Below are 22,140 nucleotides of genomic sequence, written 5' to 3'. Positions count from 1 at the left end.
CTAATACTGATGCTTTTGCACTTGCTTCTGTGATTATGTTCACAAACAAGATAAGTCCTGACACATTATTTGTAAGCCTAGCCTTTGCTCCTCCCTGCTAATATCATCATAATTGTTATGGCTCAAAAAGACCTTTAACATCAGGTCCAACCATCAACCTAAGACAACCACAGCCATTAAACCAGGTCCTGAAGTGCTATGTCCACACATTGCTTGAATACCTCCAGGGATGGTGACTCTGACACCTCCCTGGGAAATCTGTTCCAATGCCTGACCACTCTTGCAAGAATTTTTCCTTACATCCAGTCTAAACCTTCCCTGCCACAATTTCATATAATTTCCTCTCTTCCTATCACCTGGTACCAGGGAGAAGAGACAGAACCCCACCTCACTTCAGTCTTCTTTCAGGGAGTTGTAGACCGCAATGGTATCTCCCCTCAGCCTCCTCTTCTCCAGACTAAACAACCCCAGTTCCCTCAGCTGCTCTTCATCAAATTGGTTCTCTAGATCCTTCACCAGCTTAGACATTCCAGACAGTTCAGAACACCACTGTTTTTTCAAAGGAAGGACCCACAGAACATTGGCTTTTCACAGGACCTACCTGAAAAAGAGATCGTATCGAAGTTCATCACTAGGATTACCAGATGGCGTGGTGTAACAGTAGTCCATCAAAACATTCCACCTGCACAGAGAGCAAAGTGATAGATGAGGGGAACTGGCAACATAATAATTGGGTTGGAGAATGAGTGAAACAAGATTAAAGGACAGTGCAAGCAAGCATGCAGACTAGTAATGCAGGCTGCAGGCTGTGACACTGAAGCTGTGCTACTGCATTTGACAGGCCACGTACAAGGTGTTCGGCATTCCCTGTGTATCATCTGTTTCTTCCCACCACTTAAACTCAACAGCACAACACAGCAGTCAACCATGCCAGTTCACCACCACACCAGCATGTGTTGAACACCTCCTCTCAAAAGTCACAGCCACATAGAACTAGAAATCAAATCCAGGCTACTTTGCAAAGCCCTGCAGTGTCTCACTTGATCTCACAGAGGCCCAGCCTTAAATAACAGAACTATAGGATGGAAAGCATAATGTGGGAAAACTTTTGCAATGAGGACAGGAGCAAGATATGTATTTGCCATCAAGGAATGGAATGGAATGGAATGGAATGGAATGGAATGGAATGGAATGGAATGGAATGGAATGGAATGGAATGGAAATTAATGGACTGGAATGGGATGGAATGGAATGGAAATTAATGGAATGGAATGGAATGGAATGGAATGGAATGGAATGGAATGGAATGGAATGGAATGGAATGGAAATTAATAGAATAGAATAGAATAGAATAGAATAGAATAGAATAGAATAGAATAGAATAGAATAGAGCAGAGCAGGTTGGAAGAGACCTTTGAGATCATCAAGTCCAACCTATCATCCAACACCATCTAATCAACTAAACCATGGCAACAAGGATCTGATACCCTTCAGCTAAGAGCAGTCATCATCAAACACCAACCATTATTTTGACAGACAAAATGTTTTGAAGAAAGAGAGCTGCTTCTAAACCAGGAGAAACTTGCAAAGCCAAGAGCTGAAGAGCAAGCAGGAAAAGAAAGAGCATCCATTAGAGTACCTGCCGTCAAGGTTGGTTGCTCTTACAGCGGCGTATATTTTGGTTTTCAAAGGTAAACCTGTACTTGGAATAAGGAGTTGCTGGCTGTAGGTTGAATCCTGCAAAAGAAACATTGCTTCAGTGTACCAGGAATGCCACCCATCTGCATCCACAGACTGAATGTCCATTCTTCTGGCCTTTCTGTGTAAGAGAGTAATTTACTTTGTCCTCCATAAGGGGAGAAGCAAAATGCAGTGCTGGGATATTTGCCTACAAGTTTGTCTTTAAAGATAATGACACTTGACTGGCCTTATCCTATGAAACTCTTTTGTGGATGCTGTTTTATAGAATCACAGAATTGTCTTGGCTGGAAAAGACCTCACCAAGTCCAACCATTGACCCAAAACTATGGCCACTAAACCATTTCCCAAAGTGCCATGGCCACATGCTTGTTAACACCTCTAGGGATGGTGACTCCACCACCTCCCTTTGCAGCCTGTTTCATTGCCTGACTACTCTTGCAGGAAATATTTTTTTCCTAATATTCAACCTAAACCTCCCTTGACACAATTTCAGGACATTTCCCCTCATTCTATCACCTGCATCATTCACTGATGCTTTACTAAGTCTCCTGGAGCCTACAGGCAAATGTAGCAGCTACTGTGCTTTTCCACAGGAGCGTGTTAACTGGGCTACCACAGCTCACCCTTTCCCAGGAAAGGTTGTTAAGGTTTGTGACAGTTTAGACTTAATTTAGTGGAGATAAAAATGCCACAAGGTTTTATACATTTTAAGCTGTAGTCTGGGAGAGCACATGTGAGGGTATGGACACAGTGGAGTGGTTATGTCCAGAGAAGTTGTGGATGCCTCATTCCTGGGAGTGTTAAAGACCAGGCTGGATGAGGCTTTGAGCGATCTAGTCTAGTGGGAGGTGACCCTGCCCATATGGCAGGGACGGTTGGAGCTAGATGGTCTTTAGGGTCCCCTCCAACTCAATCCATTCAGTCATCTTTAAGGTCCCTTCCAACTCAATCCATTCAGTCATCTTTAAGGTCCCTTCCAACTCAATCCAGTCATCTTTAAGGTCCCTTCCAACTCAAGCCACTCAGTCATCTTTAAGGTCCCTTCCAACTCAAGCCATTCAGTCATTTTTAAGGTCCCTTCCAACTCAAGCCATTTTGTCATCTTTAAGGTCCCCTCCAACTCAAGACATTCTGTCAGCTTTAAGGTCCCTTCCAACTCAAGCCATTCTGTCATCTTTAAGGTCCCTTCCAACTCAATCCAGTCATCTTTAAGGTCCCTTCCAACCCAATCCATTCAGTCATCTTTAAGGTCCCTTCCAACTCAATCCAGTCATCTTTAAGGTCCCTTCCAACTCAATTCATTCTGTCATCTTTAAGGTCCCTTCCAACTCAAGCCATTCTGTCATCTTTAAGGTCCCTTCCAACTCAATCCAGTCATCTTTAAGGTCCCTTCCAACTCAAGCCATTCAGTCATATTTAAGGTCCCTTCCAACTCAATCCAGTCATCTTTAAGGTCCCCTCCAACTCAATCCATTCAGTCATCTTTAAGGTCCCTTCCAACTCAAGACATTCTGCCAGCTTTAAGGTTCCTCCAACTCAAGCCATTCAGTCATCTTTAAGGTCCCCTCCAACTCAAGCCATTTTGTCATCTTTAAGGTCCTCTCCAACTCAAGCCATTCTGTCATCTTTAAGGTCCCTTCCAACTCAATCCATTCAGTCATCTTTAAGGTCCCTTCCAACTCAAGGCATTTTGTCATCTTTAAGGTCCCCTCCAACTCAAGCCATTTTGTCATCTTTAAGGTCCCTTCCAACTCAAGCCATTCTGTCATCTTTAAGGCCCCCTCCAACTCAAGCCATTCTACCATACATTGTGTAATACAAAGTGTAGTTTCTATCAAGGTTAGCTTGTTAAAGACTACAAGTAACAATTTTTTTCATTTAAATTCTAGTAGTTAAAGCTGCTTCAAGGAAGCTGCATATAACAAATTCCCCATATGCTATGACAGAGATGCACCTGGATTATTGGTTTCTGGTTCAAATGCTGAATCATTAATGTCCCTTTAGCCACAAAGCCATGACGCAGATCTGAGCGACAAATATTAATGCAGCACAGCAAAATGCACTTTGTGGTAGCATCACCTATGTCAAACAGGTTGTGAATCCAGAGAGCACAGTGATTCAGCATGCTGGGACCTCTTCTAAGAGGTCAAAAGAATCAATACATAAAAGAAATTCTCTGAAACAGAATTTTGACCAGGTAGAGTGGGGCAGGCAAAACCAAGAGTCACAGCTGACAGCAACAAGAATGATTGATCTCTTCTCCCACACAACCAGCACCAGAACAAGAGGACACAGTCTCAAGCTGCACCAGGGGAAGTTTAAGCTCAAGGTGAGGAGAAAGTTCTTCACAGAGAGAGTTGTTAGCCATTGGAATGTGCTGCCCAGGGAGGTGGTGGAGTCACCACCCCTGGAGGTGTTCAAGAGGGGATTGGATGTGGCACTTGGTGCCATGGTCTAGTAGTCCTGAGGTGTTGGGTGACAGGTTGGACTTGATGATCTTTGAGGTCTTTTCCAATTGATTCTATGATTTTATGATTCTAAGTCCAGCTGGAGAACTGTAACTAGGGTAGAAAGGTCTCTGGGCAACCTGATCTAATGGAGGGAGTCCCTGATCACTGCAAGGGGGTTGGACTAGATGACCTTTGGAGGCCCCTTCCAAATCAAACCACTTTATGATTCTATGTGGTATTTGAGGGAAAAATGTGCTCAGTACAAGCATCAATAGCATTGATACCTGTTTGCAACATTGGACCCTGACAGACAGCAAATGTAGTTGACAGTGCTTGTCCTGAACACTGAGAAATTTGGCTACCCTCCTTCTGCCCCATCTTTCTGGTCCCAGGTTTATATTAAGGAAATGAGAGGAGAGGATAGGATAGGATAGGATAGGATAGGATAGGATAGGATAGGATAGGATAGGATAGGATAGGATAGGATAGGATAGGATAGGATAGGATAGGATAGGATAGGATAGACCAGGTTGGAAGAGAACTTTGAGATCATCGTGTCCAAGCTATTATGCAACACCACCTAACCAACTAACCCATGGCACCAAGCACCCTATCAAGTCTCCTCCTAAACACCTCCAATGATGGTGACTCCACCGCCTCCCCAGGCAGCCCATTCCAATGGGCAATCACTCTCTCTGTGTAGAATATCTTCCTGACATCCAGCCTAAACCTCCCCTGGCACAGCTTGAGACTGTGTCCTCTCATTCTGGTGCTGGCTGCCGGGGAGAAGAGACCAACCTCCCTTCAGGTAGTTGTAGAGAGAGAAGCATAATCTTAATTTTAACAGATTAGAGGCTGTTATTTGGAGCTGTGCTCTGCCAAACAAACATGATTTTCTTTTTTTTCCCTTTCCTAAACCATGCTGTTGGAAAAATGTCCTGCTACAATATTTATAGCTCATTATGTTCAGAGCATAAAAGCACTGACTTTTAAATCAGATGCATGAATTATAACTCTGCATCGTGATGGCATGAATAATAATGCAAAGGGTGGGGGGGGGTGGGAAGAGGGGGGAAAAAAAGGATTCATAATTTACAATAATGATGCCTGATAGATTGAAAATCTGATTTTTAAATCAGGTATTTAAAATGTATGAAGAAAAGGTTTAATCAACATGAAAACATAATTTCCTGGATTAATGTTAAGTAGGGGTCTGTGCATTTGTCATGTTTTTACTGTCACCAGCCATATTTAGGTAATAAAAGGTTTTACAATAATGCACATTCCACTTAAATCACCTAAAACATATGGGAGAAGTGGTGGTTGAAAGCTGTGAAAATTATTTAACCCTTAAAAAATCTTGAAAGCCCCTAAAAGGAGGAACCGAGTACAGCGGGCTACAGATTTGGAACAAATCTTACATCCCTTGCTACAATTACAGTTGATCAAAAGACTCTGATGAGGCTTGAATGTAAAAATACACCAGAAAAAAGTGATAGTTTCATGCTGAGGGAACAGGTTTGGAATATTTTTATACGATTTTGCAGAGGACTAGCAGTGTTATGTACTTATACACACACATATCGTATCACAGCATCACAGTATCGCCACGGCTGGAAGAGACCTCGAGGATCATCGAGTCCAACCTGTCACCACAGACCCATGACTAGAGCATGGCACCAAGTGCCACATCCAATATATATCTATACACAGTATATATATATATATATAGATTAATATCATAGAATCATAGAATCAATAAGATTGGAAAAGACTTCAGAGATCATCAAGTCCAACCTGTCACCCAACACCTCATGACTAACTAAACCATGGCACCAAGTGCCACATCCAATCCCCTCTTGAACACCTCCAGGGGTGGTGACTCCACCACCTCCCTGGGCAGCACATTCCAATTGCTAACAACTCTCTTTCTGTGAAGAAATTTCTCCTCACCTCCAGCCTAAACATCCCCTGGAACAGCTTGAGACTGTGTCCTCTTGTTCTGGTGCTGGTTGCCTGGGAGATTAGACCAACCCCCACCTGGCTACAACCTCAGGTAATTGTAGAGAGCAATAAGGTCTTCCCTGAGCCTCCTCTTCTCCAGGCTAAACAATCCCAGCTCCCTCAGCCTCTCCTCATAGGGCTTGTGCTCAAGGCCTCTCCCCAGCCTCGTTGCCCTTCTCTGGACACATTCAAGAGTCTCAATGTCCTTCTTGCCCAGAACTGGACACACTACACACACACACATAAGTACAATAAAAGCAAGCACAAGCATGTACTCTGAAGTATGCTAATTCCTACTACAACTGATTTGTCACATGGCTTTACAACCTGAAAGCCAGAGCTGCAAATCAAGGAACTAGATAAGCACAGAACAAAAAGACTGTGTATCACAGAATCACAGAATCATAGAATGGTTTGGGCTGGAAGGGAGCTTAAAGATCATCTAGCTCCAACCCCACTGCCATTGGCAGGGACACCTCCCACTAGACCAGGCTGCTAAAGGCCCTGAGCAGCCTTGCCTTGAAAACCTCCAGGGAGGTGGCATCCATCATCTCCCTGGGCAACCTATTCTAGTGTCTCACCACCCTTGCTGTAAAGAATTTCTTCCTCATATCCAGTCTAAATCTACCCTCCTCAAGCTTCAATTCATCCTCCCTTGTCCTATCATTACGAGCACATGTAAAAAATCCCTCCCCAGCCTTCCTGTAGCCTCCTTCAGGTTCTGGAAGGCCACTATAAGCTCTCCCCAGAGCCTTCTCTTCTACAGTGTGAACAAATCCAACTTTTGCAGCCTGTCCCCATAGGGGAGGTGCTCCAGCCCTCCCAAGACCAGCCATACAAATACAAGACAACAGTTAACTGCAGACAAAAAAGACATGGGAATTCAGAAACAAAAATGCTCAGGTGAAAGGAGTCTCAGAGGTGTCTTCCAGCCTCAACAGTTCTACAATTCTATGAAAGGCCTGGTTAACAGAAGGAGTAGGAATGGAATTGTATAGGGGTTAACAAAGAATTGTATGAGGTTTAACAAGGAATTTCTTTAGGCTTTAACAAGGAATTGTAGGCTTTAACAAAGGCTAGTGCTCAGTGCTGCGTCTGAGTCACAACCACCACATGGAACACTGCAGGATTGGGGCAGAGTGCCTGGAAAGCTGCCCAGCAGAAAAAGGACCTGGAGCTGCTTGTTGATAGCCAGCTGAAGATGAGCCAACAGTGTACTCGGGTGGCCAAGAAGGCCACCAGCATCCTGGCCTGGATCAGAAATAGCGTGGCCAACAGGAGTAGGGAAGCAATTGTGTTGCTGTACTTGGCACTGGTGTGGCCACATCTCGAGCACTGTCTTCAGTTTTGGGCTCCTCACTATAAGCAGGATATTAAGGTGCTGGAGCATGTTCAGATAAGAGTGTGAAAACTGGTGAAGGGTCTGGAGAACAGGTCTTACGGGGAACAGCTAAGGTTGTGTAGTCTGGAGAAGAGGCTCAGAGGAGATCACATTGCTCTCTACAACTCCCTGGAAGAAGGATGGTGAGGTGAAAGTTGGACTCTTTTCCCTAGCACCAAGCAACAGAGAGGAAATGGCCTCAAATTGTGCCAGGGGAGGTTTAGGTTGGATATTAGGAAAAAACTATTTCCTGCAAGAGTGCTCAGGAATTGGAGCAGGCTGCCCAGGAAGGGTGGTGGAGTCACCATCCCTGGAGGTGTTCAAGAAATGTGTGGATCATAGAACCATAGAATCAACAAGGTTGGAAAAGACCTCAGAGATCATCAAGTCCAACCTGTCACCCAACACATCATGACTACTAAACCATGGCTTCAAGTGCCACATCCAATCCCCTCTTGAACACCTCCAGGGATGGTGACTCTACCACCTCCCTGGGCAGCACATTCCAATGGCTAACGACTCTTTCTGTGAAGTCCTCCTCACCTTGAGCCTAAACTTCCCCCGGCACTTCAAGACATGGTTGAATGGCCATGGGGGTGTTAGCTTTTTGGTTGGACTCTATGATCTTAGAGTTTTTTTCCAACAAAAAAAAAAACTTCATAATTCTGTGATTCTAATAGCAAATAACTCAGAGGAGTTTATACTTTGCTCTTCTAACGCAGCTTGTACTCACACACCGCAGAGATTAGTTGATTCCAGGTTATACTGGCGGGTTTTATACTCACGTTGTAAAGCAACAAATTCAAAGTGCTGATAAATGTCCCATTGTTCTCTCTTACAGAAATAGCAGCTGATGACCTACAACAGAACCAGAAACCAAAAATCATCATGAAGTAGAGGTAGCTTATTTTTGTGTTTACATACTTCAGTGCTCTTTATCATTAGGAAGAAAAAAAACACAACCCCACAACCTCAATGAGTCATAGCACATGGACTTAATTTATGCATCTGAGAGATAAACTTCAGGAAATGGAATTTATAGTGGAAACAGTGACAACCTTAACTATGCAGAAAGTAATGGATACTGTGGGGGGAAAAAAAAAACAAACAACCCACAAATCAGGAAAATAATTAGCAGAGAGGCAAAGTGACACACACACACACACAAAAAAAGAAGCAACCTCCTCTTGATGCAGAAGGTTTACTCATGGAAATATTTTCTTTTGCACTCTGCATTCACATGCTTGCAAACTATTCCATAAAGCACTTCCATTTTATTTCTGCTGACACTTTGTCGTCAGAGCACCTGAATTTTAAGGGAAGTTTTACATTATCTGAGGCTCTCTTCGAAAACTGTGCTCTCTCTCACACAATGATTCTACAAAATGTCTTTTCTATCACCTCTTTCCTTTTTTCATTTTCCAGTGGTTTTTTCCCTTCCTTGGACTCGTGCAGAGCTAAAAATTACAATGTTGAGAAAGCTGCCACAGCTGAACATGAGCCTGCAGTGTGCCCAGGCAGCCAAGTGAGCCAATGGCTTCATGGCCTGTATGAGGAACAGTGTGGCCAGCAGGAGCAGGGAGGTGATTAACCCCCTGTATGCTGCACTGGTTAGGTCACACCTTGAGTACTGTGTCCAGTTCTGGGCCCCTCAGTTTAGGAAGGAGGTTGACTTGCTGGAATGACTCCAGAAAAGGGCAACAAAGTTGGTGAGGGGTTTGGAACACAAGCCCTGTGAGGAGAGGCTGAGGGAGCTTGGGTTGCTTAGCCTGGAGAAGAGGAGACTCAGGGGTGACCTTATTGCTCTCTACAACTACCTGAAAGGAGGTTGTAGACAGGTGGAGGTTGGTCTCTTCTCCCAGGCAGCCAGGACCAGAACAAGAGGACACAGTCTCAGGCTGCACCAGGAGAGGTTTAGGCTGGATGTTAGGAAGGAGTTCTACACAGAGAGAGTGATTGCCCATTGGAATGGGCTGCCCGAGTAGGTGGTGGAGTCACCATCACTGGAGGTGTTCAGGAGGAGACTTAATGGGGTGCTTGGTGCCATGGGTTAGTTGATTAGGTGGGTTGGATTAGTTGATGGGTTGGATGTGATGATCTTGAAGGTCTCTTCCAACCTGGTCTGGTCTGGTCTGGTCTGGTCTGGTCTATTCTATTCAGGTGCCTATGCATAACTATATATACACACAGAGATATATATGGGCTTGCACAAAATGGGAATAAACATACAGAAATGAAAAGCACACTTACGAAGCAAGCTGTGTGTTGTTCACCAAGTACTCCAGTGGATAGCTACAGCTAAATTTGTACAGAAGCCCAGGCAAATAGCTGATAATTGTTGGAGGGTCTGGTGTGTCAATATATCCTGAGACATTACCTATCTGTACCACTGAGGTATTTCCATAAGCATTGATACCTCGAGCTGAGGATACCTGTGGAGGAAGATGGGAAATGACTGTTATCATAAAGTTAAATGTGGATCAAAAAGGAAATACCTAAGGGCATTGATGCTTTATCCCATAATTTACCCAGAGATATCTTCAGGAAACCCTTCAAAAATTAATTTAGTTTAATAACATGTTCCTTGTGTCCTTTTCTTCACCTCCCCAAAATCATAGGCACACAACTCACATGGGATATCCCTGTTCTTAAAACACGGAGAGTGTTGCTAGCCATTGGAATTAAATTGTCCTGTATCTATTCCTTGCCTAAAAACATAGCCTAGAACACTTACACACCTCTGTTTAGCTTCCTCACCACCCCATCTCCAAAAGAATCAAAAGTTGCATCTACAGACAGGCCTCAGTTGTACCCAAGTTCTGCCTGAACTGTTGTGTTTATTTTTACTGCAAATGAGTTTGAAGGTCTTTGCTGTGAAACACAGCCAAGAAATGCATAGGATTGTACTTCTCCAATGTGGGGAACAAGATAAGAAATGCTCCCTGCTCCTTTATCCTCTTTGTTTGTGGCCCAGCATGCATAAGGAGAGGGAGGATGAGTGGAATTTTTGGTTCTATTTTTATCTGCTGCTGCTTTGTCTTTGCATCCTGGGCAGCCTTATTGGGGCTTCACAGGGAGTTCTAACCATTTGGACTTACTGGGTTGTGGGCTTTTTTAAACATCATTTTAATGGTTTGACAATCAAATAGCAAGTTTACAATGTGGTAAACAGGAGATCCTGGGTGACAGCCGCCTAAACATGAGCCAGAATTGTGCCCAGGTGGCTAAGACCAATGGCATCCTGCCCTGCATCAAGAATAGTGTGGCCAGCAGGAGCAGGGAAGTCATTGTGCCCCTGTACTCTGCACTGGTTAGGCTGCACTGTGTCCAGTTCTGGGCCCCTCAGTTTAAGAAGGACATTGAGACACTTGAACATGTCCAGAGAAGGGCAACGAGGCTGGGGAGAGGCCTTGAGCACAGCCCTGTGAGGACAGGCTGATGGAGCTGGGGTTGTTTAGCCTGGAGAAAAGGAGGCTCAGGGGAGACCTTATTGCTCTCTACAACTACCTGCAGGGAGGTTGTAGCCAAGAGGGAGTTGGTCTCTTCTTTCAAGCAACCAGCACCAGAACAAGAGGACACAGTCTCAAGCTGTGCCAGGGAAAGTTTAGGCTGGAGGTGAGGAGAAAGTTCTTCCCAGAGAGAGTTGTTAGCCATTGGAATGTGCTGCCCAGGGAGGTGGTGGAGTCACCATCCCTGGAGGTGTTCAAGAGGGAATTGGACGTGGCACTTGGTGCCATGGTTTAGTCATGAGGTCTCTGGTGACAGGTTGGACTTGATGATCTTTGAGGTCTCTTCCAACCTTGGTGATTCTGTGATTCTGTGATGGAAGAGGAAGAAGTGACCTCCTGGCAAATTATCCTGACTGCAAGTCATGGAGATGCTACAGCTTTTCAGGGAGAAAAATAGGAAAAGAGAACCTCAGACTTGCTGAACTCTTTGGGGGTGGTTTGTTGTTGTTGTTGTTGGATTTTTAAAGGAAAGCTCAGCCTGAGGCAAAAAGGTCACAGAGCATATCAAATATTTCAGCCCAGTTCTGCAAAATTCTTAGCAACAAATCAAGGGGGCTATAAAAGCTGACAGGTATCATCAAGTGCAACTATGAATTCCAGGTAGAATATGAGCCTTCAAAGTAATAAATTTTTGGACTTGCAAGTTATTCATAGATCCTTGATACAATTCCTCACTGTTTGTACAGTGTGATATACACACAAACTGTACTGCTCTCCTCTCCCTGGGTTTAGAAGGCTTGAGACCTGAATTCCCACACTCCACCCATCCAGAGTGAGACAGCTTTACTGAGGAAAATGAAATTATACAGGCGCAAAACAGACTTGGCTGCCCAGCTCTCTGAGATCAGAAGTCAGCTCCTGGTACAGATTCTCATTCCAAAACCTTACCCTCAGCTGAATCTTAGATTTAGTCATTAGCTGAGCAAAGAGGTGCACTAAATAGTAGAAAGAAATTCTTTGTAGTGAGGGTGGTGAGACACTGGAACAGGCTGCCCAGGGAGGTTGTGGATGCCCCCTCCCTAGATGTGTTCGAGGCCAGGCTGGATGAGGCCTTGAGCTATCTGGCCATGTGGAAGGTGACCAATGCCAGGGGAGTTGGAACTAGGTGATATTCAAAGTCCCTTCCAACCTAAACCAATCTATGAAACATAAAATGGAGACACTGAAGTCACAACACCAGGCAAAAGAGTAAAACACCATAGCACAGAGTGGCCATGCTCTAAGAGATCAGAGCTGAACATACAAATCTGAACTTCAGTCTCACATTTTGACTTTTTAGTCATGAATTGACTGTAGGTTATACAAACATTTTCTTTTTTTCATGTCAAACGTTCAAAATTTGCTGGAAAACTTCATTCTGTTGCCAAGCAGTTTCGTACTGAGCTGAGATCTTGCAAGAAGGTGAAACCCCTCATGGCAGAGGTGATGACTGTGGGATGGGCCCTCTGGCCATACTGTCTCCTCTGTAATATTCACCCTGAAGTCGTTGCTTTATCACAGCACTTGCAAGATCAGTCAGCAAGTCTCATATCACAGAATTACAGGACCTGGAGGTGTTCAAGAGGCCTTCAGCACAGCCCTTTGAGGAGAGGCTGAGGGAGCTGGGGTTGCTTAGCCTGGAGAAGAGGAGGCTCAGGGGAGACCTTACTGCTCTCTACAACTACCAGAAGGGAGGTTGTAGCCAGGAGAGGGTTGGTTTCTTCTCTCAGGCAACCAGCACCAGAACAAGAGGACACAGTCTCAAGTTGTGCCAGGGGAAGTTTAGGCTGGAGGTGAGGAGAAAGCTCTTCCCAGAGAGAGTTGTTAGCCATTGGAATGTGCTGCCCAGGGAGGTGGTAGAGTCACCATCCCTGGAGGTGTTCAAGAGGGGACTGGACATGGCACTTGGTGCCATGGTTTAGTAGTCCTGAGGTGTTGGGTGACAGGTTGGATTTGATGATCTTTGAGGTCTTTTCCAACCTTATTAAAAAAATAAAAGAAAACAACACCAACAAAAACCCCCAACTCATATTACTACATTACCACTAAGGTGTTTCCACAGGATTCCAAAGTACTCAAATTGATGATGAAAATGACCACTGCTGGAAAGGTGTTGTTATTGATGAAGCCCCTGCAGTGGGCGTCCCCATGTTTCCCATTCAGCGCCAGGTCTGTCTCAGAGTAACCGGAGAAAAGGACTGTGCAAAAATTTATCTTCATGGTGATTGTCTGCACTCCACAGAAAACATTGATGTCTCGTTCAGCTGCAGGAAGAATGAAAGGGGGAAACATTGTAAGAAGCTGTGTTTTAACTAATCACCACACAATTATTGTAGCAGTTTGCCTGATGTGACTCCTGATCGAATCAATTTTTTAGACCCCAGTCATGGCAAAATATTGGAATATAAAGGTCAGAATTGCATTAGTTTGAAGAACAGATTTGACTCTACAGTTTGATGAGAAGAAGAAAGAGAACAGCAAAAAAAACACACCACCAAAATTAATATAAACTTTTTAAAACCCCACAGAATTTAATCCAGTAACATTCTGTAACTCAGTTCTGGGACCCTCGGTTTAGGAAACATGTTGAGTTGCTGGAACGGGTACAGAGAAGGGCAACAAAGCTGGGGAGGGGTTGGAGCACAGCCCTGTGAGGAGAGGCTGAGGGAGCTGGGGTTGATTAGCCTGGAGAAGGCTCAGGGGAGACCTTATTGCTCTCTACAACTACCTGAAGGAAGGTTGTAGCCAGGAGGGGGTTGGTCTCTTCTCCCAGGCAGACAACCAGCACCAGAAGAAGAGGACACAGTCTCAAGCTGCACCAGGGGAGGTTTAGGCTGGATGTTAGGAAGAATTTCTTCACAGAAAGAGAGATTGGCCATTGGAATAGGCTGCCCAGGGAGGTGGTGGAGTCACCATCACTGGAGGTGTTTAGGAGGAGACTGGATGGGGTGCTTGGTGCCATGGTTTAGTTGATTAGATGGTGTTGGGTGATAGGTTGGACTCGATGATCTCAAAGGTCTCTTCCAACCTGGTCTGGTCTGGTCTGGTCTATTCTACTCTATTCTATTCTATTCTATTCTACTCTATTCTATTCTATTCTATTCTATTCTAGTCTATTCTATTCCATTCCATTCCATTCCATTCCATTCCATTCCATTCCATTCCATTCCATTCCATTCCATTCCATTCCATTCTACTCTACTCTACTCTACTCTACTCTACTCTACTCTACTCTACTCTATGCTGTTCTACTCTACTCTATTCTACTCTATTCTATTCTACTCTATTCTATTAGACAACAAAGCTGATTTTTCTCCAATCCCTTAACAAATGATTTAGCAGCACATGGAGAGATCTTAGCACTGCAATATAGACAACAGCAAATGGTTAAATATTTGGACTCTGTTTAAACAGCCCCTTCCTGGAACAGAAAGTATTTTGAGAAACTGAAGTGATTTTGAGCAACTTAGGAGGATGAGCTTTGCCTTCCAGCCCAGTTTGGCAACTAAATTGGGTGAGTTTTTCTGGGGTCCACTTTGTACGAGACTGCAATCTCAGCCTGTGCGGACTTTGAAGTACAATCAACAGCATATCAGAGCAATTTTTCATTGTACCTTCAAAGTTGTGGGGGTTTCTAAGAACCATCAACTCCAGCTTTAATGAAAAATCAGTTGGCTCTTGAAAGACAATGATCAATACCACCAAGCGGCCTGCAATCTTTCATTCTCTACATTATGACAACACAAAAGACCCAGAGAACTGCAATTGTTGCAGCTGTTGGGTTTTGTTTGTTGTGGCTTATTTTTTCAACAGCTGGGGGGTGGGGGTGGGGGGAGAAAATATATTTTTTGTGTGAATTTAACCTTTTATTTGAAAGTTCTGCAGATTTTATGGGTAGGCATCGTGTTAGGACATGGGCACAAGCAAGTTTGGTTTTGCTTTAGAGATCTAACAGAAGTTTTCTCTAGGTTCTTCTCTGCTTTCTTTTTATGCCTGGTGGTTCACAATGCATCCTGTTAAACACAGGCATTACTCCCTTCTGTAATAACTCATTTATTACATCTGCTTTAAGATTAAGTGCTATTAAAAATGGCAGAACAACTCCACTCAATACTATACCATTAAGCCTGATGGAATGAATTGTTTCACTGCGTTGTCACAACAGAGGGGAAATGAAACCTCCATTACCATGGAACCAGCTCTTCCCCTTCCCGTGGTACGGGAGCACAAGCAGTTTAATTTTGACAGCTTTAATGGTGGCTTTAAAAACAAAACAATCAAGTGCAGGAAATAACAGGCTACACTCAGTCCTGAGCTAATGTAGTGATAAGCATTACTCACTGGGAGTAAATTTGGGTAGGAAGGCACTGGAGGCAAGGCGGGACTTGAAGTGATTTGGCATGAAATTGTATACACACATAATTCCACTAATATAAGGTAGAAAGACCAAGAGGCAGCATGCCTTGGTTTTCACTACATGATGATTGTTATGATCCATTTAATGGTTATAACTAAGGTAGACAGAATAGTACAAAAAAAAAACCAAATGGCAAAGTGTGCTTTTCCACTTCCTTGGACCAATGCACAGTCAGATGGTAAGAAATTACAGGATGCAACATAAAATTAACTGAGCTGCTTTCTAACTCACTTCAAGCCTTTTAAAGAGCAGGATATCACTTCACCTGTTAAGGTACCACAGCAAACTTTTCACTTGGCATCAAGAGAAATTCTTCCCCTCTGCTGTGCTCTCATGAGACCCCTTCCAAAGTACTGCATCCCACTTCTGGTGCCCCCACACAAAAAGGACATGGAAATGTTGGAGTGGTTCCAGAGGAGGCTATGAAGATGATCACAGAGCTGGATCACCTCCCCTGTGGGGACAGGCTGGATGAGCCAGCAATGTACACTTGCAGCCCGGAAAGCAGATCTTAGAGGCCTTTTCTAACTGAATCAACTCTGTGACAAAATCCATCCTACCAGAATAGGCATGCAAAGACACCTACAGTTCAAAACCAGCTTCTCTTGCACAAGCCTCCTTTCTGACAGGGAATTAAAATGCACAGTGTACATGGAAAAGCACTGTGTGTTTCTCATTTGAAGACAGATAGGGAATGGAATGGAATGGAATGGAATGGAATGGAATGGAATGGAATGGAATGGAATAGAATAGAATAGAATAGAATAGAATAGAATAGAATAGAATAGAATAGAATAGAATAGAATAGAATAGAATAGAATAGACAAGGTTGGAAAAGGCCTTTGAGATCATCGAGTCCAACCTATCACCCAACACCATCTAATCAACTAAACCATGGCACCAAGTGCCTCATCCAGTCTCTTCCTAAACACCCCCAGTGATGATGACTCCACCACCTCCCTGGGCAGCACATTCCAATGGCCAATCTCTCTTTCCATGAAGAACTTCTTCCTAATATCCAGCCTAAACCTCCTCTGGCACAGCTTAAGACTGTGTCCTCTTGTTCTGGTGTTGTTTGATATGTCTTCATGCTCCAAAAAGCCTTATTCTAAAAGCCCAGCTTTCTTGTAATGCAGAATTAAAGCCTTTTTCTGCTTCTTCTCTTCTCTCTGAAGGACAGCAGGACTTTGTTACCTCCCTTCTAGAACATGTCTGGATTTTGAGATATAAAATCACAGAATTTTCACCCTAACAAATATGGGGTATTTCCTTCATCCTTGCTGACTGTTGCATCCCTACACCATAAAACAAATCTGCAAACTGCAGGAACAGCAGTCCCACCTGATTATTTATCATCCTGTTTATGCAGAACCACCCCTGTGCAAAAAGTCATCTAAGCCATGAATGACAAAAACACAAACAAATGAAAAATGGATGAGCTCCAAAGATCCTTCAGGAAGGCTTAATTTCTCATCTTTGCTGAGGAGGACTTCTGTTCTACACAACATTTAAAGGGAAAAAAAGCAGACAACTTCCAAATCCAATGGCCTCTCTGGTATCTGCACCTCACAGACCTCTCAGCAAGAAAGTTCATGCTTGCCCCATGTCTGGAATTTCAGATGACAACAATCAATGAAGAGTCCTTGTGTGGAACAAATACCAAATGGGAAGAGAGTATGTACCAGTTTCTGTGAACAGTACTTCAGCCCAGAGAGGGGTTTATGTAAACTCTTCTCCTCTTCTACCTCTCTCACCCCTCCGCTTACACTTAAACTCTGGAGGCAGTAAGACCAGCACCTTCAAAGCCACAACATGAGTCAGGCACAGGGGAAACAAGGATAGGAACAGTGAGTCTCTTATCCCTGCAGATGCTCTCTCACATGTTTTCTGGGGTTCTTGAACCCACAGATCAGAGCTCCAGCTGCCTCACCCAGCTCTACTAGCCCCAGCCCATTACAGGGCAGTCCCCTGTGCTTTCTAAACATGGTACCTGTCAAATTTGGGGACATAATCATAGAACGCATCAGGTTGGAAGGGACACTCAAAGGTCATCTAGTCCAATACTCCTGAAGTGAACAGGGACATCTCCAACTAAATGAGGTTTCTCAGGGTCTCATCAAGCTTGATCTTCAGTGTCTCCAGGGATGGGGCCACAACCACCTCTTTGGGCAACCCATTCCAGTATTTATCCATTCTCATTGCAAATACCTTCCTCTGTCTGCCCAACTTAAATCTACCCTGATCTATTTCCAAACCATTGCCCCTCATGCTGTCACCACAAGCCCTTCTAAACAGTCCTTTCCCAGCCTTCCTGTAGGTCCCCTTCAGGTCACTATAATGTCTCCACAGAGCCTTCTCTCCTCCAGGCTGAACAGATGCAACTTCTTCAGCCTGTCTTCGTAGAAGAGGTGAACAAATGCAGGATAAAATGGTTTTCTGATTATTACCTCTATCTCAAGTGCATGACTGACAAGCAGCATTATTTTTCTCCCTAGCTCTCAAAAGCCACACTAAGACTGTTGATTAAATTCCAGCTTTTGAGTCTTTACTACCTCAGAATGCAGAGAGCAAAAAGCAGGACTCTAGTCTCAGCTCCTACATGCAGCACAAGGTGATCTCTGTACTTGTAACCTAAAGAGATTTTCTCCTAAGTCAGATATATATAGACTAGACTAGACTAGAATAAACCAGGTTGGAAGAGACCTTCAAGACCACTGCATCCAACCCATCATCCAACACCACCTAATCAACTAAACCATTCAACCAAGCACCCCATCAAGTCTCCTCCTAAACACCTCCAGTGATGGTGACTCCACCACCTCCCTGGGCAGCCCATTCCAATGGGCAATCACTCTCTCTGTGAAGAACTTCTTCCTAACATCCGGTCTGAACCTCCCCTGGTGCAGCCTGAGACTGTGTCCTCTTGTTCTGGTGCTGGTTGCCTGGGAGAAGAAACCAGCCCCAGCCTGTCTACAACCTCCCTTCAGGTAGTTGTAGAGAGCAATGAGGTCGCCCCTGAGTCTCCTCCTCTCCAGGCTAATCAACTCCAGCTCCCTCAGCCTCTCTTCATAGGGCTTGTGTTCCAAATCCCTCCCTGATATTTGGCAGGAATGGAATCTGATATGCTCCCCCTTTTTTTTTATGAGGCAGAACTGCAAGAGGCCCCTAAACATCCACAATAAGAGCTGGAGTCAATTCATGGGTATCACATTGCAAATATAAAACCTTGGCACAGGCCTCATGAAAAAAATAAATGACCAGAGGAAAAATTTTAAAAGCAGAGAAAGAAGCATCTAAATTTCCCTTCAGCAGTTGCAATCCTCTCAAGAAGCCTGAAACAGAAAAACAATTGCATGAAAAACTACAAAAGGTGGATCCGAGGCAGGTGGGCACAATTCACCCACACTGGTTTTAGGTCTGCCTGTAAAACCTTTACCTGAGAAAGGGAATATAGGAATAATTTGTGCAATACCCAGTTAAACAGTGACTTTGTCAGAGGTGGAGACAGCATAGTATAGTATCATAGTATCAGTCAGGGTTGGAAGGGACCACAGGGATCATCTAGTTCCAACCCCCCTGCCATGGGCAGGGACACCCCACACTAGATCAGTTCACAGTGTCACTAAGTTCACAATTCAGTTTACATTATCACTAAGGTTGGAAGAGACCTCAAGGATCATCGAGTCGAACCTGTCACCACAGACCTCATGACTAGACCATGGCACCAAGTGCCACGTCCAATCTTAAACACTTCCAGGGACGGTGACTCCACCACCTCCCTGGGCAGCACATTCCAATGACGAACAACTCGCTCGGTGAAGAACTTTCTCCTCACCTCAAGTCTAAACCTCCCCTGGTGCAGCTTGAGATTGTGTGCCCTTGTTCTGATGCTGGTTGCCTAGGAGAAGAGACCCAGACTGGCCAGAGCCTCATCCAGCCTGCTCTTAAATATCTGCAAGGATGAGGCCTCAACCACCTCCCTGGATAACCTATCATCCGACACCTCATGACCAACTAAACCATGGCTTCAAGTGCCATGTCCAATCCCCTCTTGAATCCCTCCAGGGATAGTTGAGGGGGTTCCCTGGAAAACCTATTCCAGGGCTTCACTACTCTCATGGTGAAGAACCTCCTCCTCACATCTAGCCTGAATCTCCCCACCTCCAGCTTCACTCCATTCCCCCTAGTCCTATCACTACCTGAGATCCTGAGAAGTCCTTCCCCAGCCTTCCTGCAGGCCCCCTTCAGATACTGGAAGGCCACAATTAGGTCACCTCGGAGCCTCCTCTTCTCCAGACTGAACAGCCCCAACTCTTTCAGCCTGTCAGGATGTTTGATCTTTGCATGCCTTATTGCTCTGCTTTTCATAGTCACATCAATTGAGTGGGGAAAAAAAATAAATAAAATAAAATTCAAGCCCACTGTTGTGTTTTGGATTTTTTTCTCCCTGTCAACAAAGCACCTAGCAGTGCGGTGGAAACACAGGAGACAATAAACAGGCTGTCAGCTTTCTGCTGACTTAAGTTTAATAAAAGAGAGGATCCTTCCAGAAAAAAAAATAAAATAATAATGAAAATCAAAACTATTATTATTATTTTTCAGAAAGCAACAACACTGAAAGATATTACAGCATAATACTACACAAAGAGTTCATCACTACACTGTTCAATTCAATTGCTACCTCAAACACCAGATGTATTCACAGCCTTTATTATTATGATTATTATTCTGTTCAAGAAACAGCTGAGGAAGGAAGGATAAGCAAGGCAGCAGAGACTAAAAGCATTTTTTAGCTGAATAAGCCCTGATGCACATGTCACTAAGACTGAAGTTTCATTTCTATTTCTCCTTGTATTAACAGCTCCAGAGATCTGGTTTCTTGAGCGTGTCCAGAGAAGGACAATGAGGCTGGGGAGAGGCCTCAAGCACAGCCCTGTGAGGAGAGGCTGAGGGAGTTGGGGTTGTTTAGCCTGGAGAAGAGGAGGTTCAGAGGAGACCTCATTGCTGTCTACAACTTCCTGAAGGGAGGTTGTAGCCAGGTGGGGGTTGGTCTCTTTTCCCAGGCAACCAGCACTGGAACAGGAAGACACAGTCTCAAGCTGTGCCAGGGGAAGTTTAGTCTCGAGGTGAGGAGAAAGTTCTTCACAGAGAGAGTTGTTAGCTGGCCATGGGAATGTGCTGCCCAGGGAGGTGGTGGAGTCACCATCCCTGGAGGTGTTCAAGAAGGGACTGGACTTGGCACTTGGTGCCATGGTTTAGTCATGAGGTCTGTGGTGACAGGTTAGACTTGATGATCTTTGAGGTCTCTTCCAACCTTGGTGATTCTGTGATTCTGTGATTCCCATTTTCTCACACAGGTATGGGTGTACATTGTATATGTGCCATTGATTCACCTAAGCCAAGCACTTAATGCTAAAGTCAGGCACTAAAATTTGTAGTCAACTTCATTTTATTCAAAAATAGATATTTAGTCATTTCACTGAAAGGACAGGAATTACCCAAATAAAATAGGAAAGAAAACCCAGAGAGTGGCTTCAGAATCTTAAATCATAGAGTGATAGAATACTTTGGATTGGAAGGGACCTTAAAGATCATCTGGTTTCAACTGCTCTGCAGTTGACAGGCAGGGACATCTTCCACTAGACCAGGTTTCTCAAGGCCCTGTCCAACCTTTTCTTGAACACCTCCAGAGAGAGGGGCATCCACAACCTCCCTGGGCAACCTGTTTCAGTGTCTTACCACCTTCACTGTCAAGAATTTCTTTCCAAAATCCATTCTAAACCTAGCCTGCTCAAGCTCAAATCAATTCCCTCTCATTCTGTCACTAGGAGTCCTTGTAAAAAGTCTCTCCCCCGATTTCCTTCAGCACCCTGCAGGTACTGCAAGGCTGCTATATGGTCTCCCTGGAGCTTTCTCTTCTCCAGGCTGAACAGACACTGCTCTTGCAGCCTGTCCCATAGGAAAAGTGCTTAGTTTCTATAGAGATCATTTACAATAACACGACCTCTGGTGAGTTCCTTGGACAAGACAGAACCCTATCAAAAGCAGGTCAAACCACACTGATGTGAGGGGATTTGTATTTGTTGCTACCAGACTGAACTTGACCCACTGTGCAATTAAGGAGAAAGTAAAGTGCAAGAGTGGAGGAGTTTCATTGTCACTGAGATAGTTAATACTCAATGTGGAGTTCTAACCCCCAGGCTTCAGGCACTTTTAAAGCTCTGTATTTAAAAACAAGCCCTGCTTTGAACCAAGACAATAAAGAAGCCATTAGAAAGAAGAAGAAAAAGAAAGGAAAAGGGGGGGAAAAAGTCTATTAAACACTTACCAGGAAACCTGCTATGGAGGTTAGCATCACAGTTGTAGCCATTGAACTGAGCAGTCACTGAGAACACTTTAATCGTCAGCAGGAGCAGTAACCATACCTGTTCCATTGCAAAACCTAGCAAAACATTAGGTGGTTATTACACACATCTGTTCATTGCATTAAAGATGCTCAGTGCAGACATTTAACCACTCAGGAGGTGATGGTCTCCAGCAAAGGAACCAGGGAGAAAGCTCAGAAGCTTATGGGAAAGAGGCCACAGGCAGCAGAGACCATTTCTCTACTTCTGAGTAATGTGTAATTTCTATTAACTTCTACAGCTTGCAACCATAACTTGTGGCAATGAAGAGATACTCAAGGAGAACACAAAATAT

The 22,140-nt window shown here is 44.3% G+C and overlaps 1 protein-coding gene across 1 annotated transcript in view; it reads right to left on the bottom strand.

Annotated features, from left to right (window-relative positions):
- The window catches only part of ZPLD1 (zona pellucida like domain containing 1), a 29,545-nt gene extending 7,670 nt beyond the window's left edge, over nucleotides 1-21,875 (bottom strand). Inside the window, exons 1-6 of the mRNA XM_068160580.1 lie at nucleotides 21,770-21,875; nucleotides 13,068-13,288; nucleotides 9,787-9,968; nucleotides 8,322-8,394; nucleotides 1,640-1,737; nucleotides 602-682 (exon numbers count right to left, since the gene is read on the bottom strand). Coding sequence (XP_068016681.1) covers nucleotides 602-682; nucleotides 1,640-1,737; nucleotides 8,322-8,394; nucleotides 9,787-9,968; nucleotides 13,068-13,288; nucleotides 21,770-21,875 — 761 coding nt within the window. The remainder of the gene's footprint in view (nucleotides 1-601; nucleotides 683-1,639; nucleotides 1,738-8,321; nucleotides 8,395-9,786; nucleotides 9,969-13,067; nucleotides 13,289-21,769) is intronic.
- Between the last annotated feature and the right edge of the window lie 265 nt (nucleotides 21,876-22,140).

The sequence above is a fragment of the Melanerpes formicivorus genome, unplaced genomic scaffold (assembly GCF_026170545.1).
Source record: "Melanerpes formicivorus ecotype bairdi unplaced genomic scaffold, bMelFor1.0.p_v2 SCAF_51, whole genome shotgun sequence".
Lineage (NCBI taxonomy): Eukaryota > Metazoa > Chordata > Aves > Piciformes > Picidae > Melanerpes > Melanerpes formicivorus.
The sequence above is the reverse complement of the archived record's forward strand: the minus strand, read 5'-3'. Positions and strand labels throughout refer to the sequence as shown.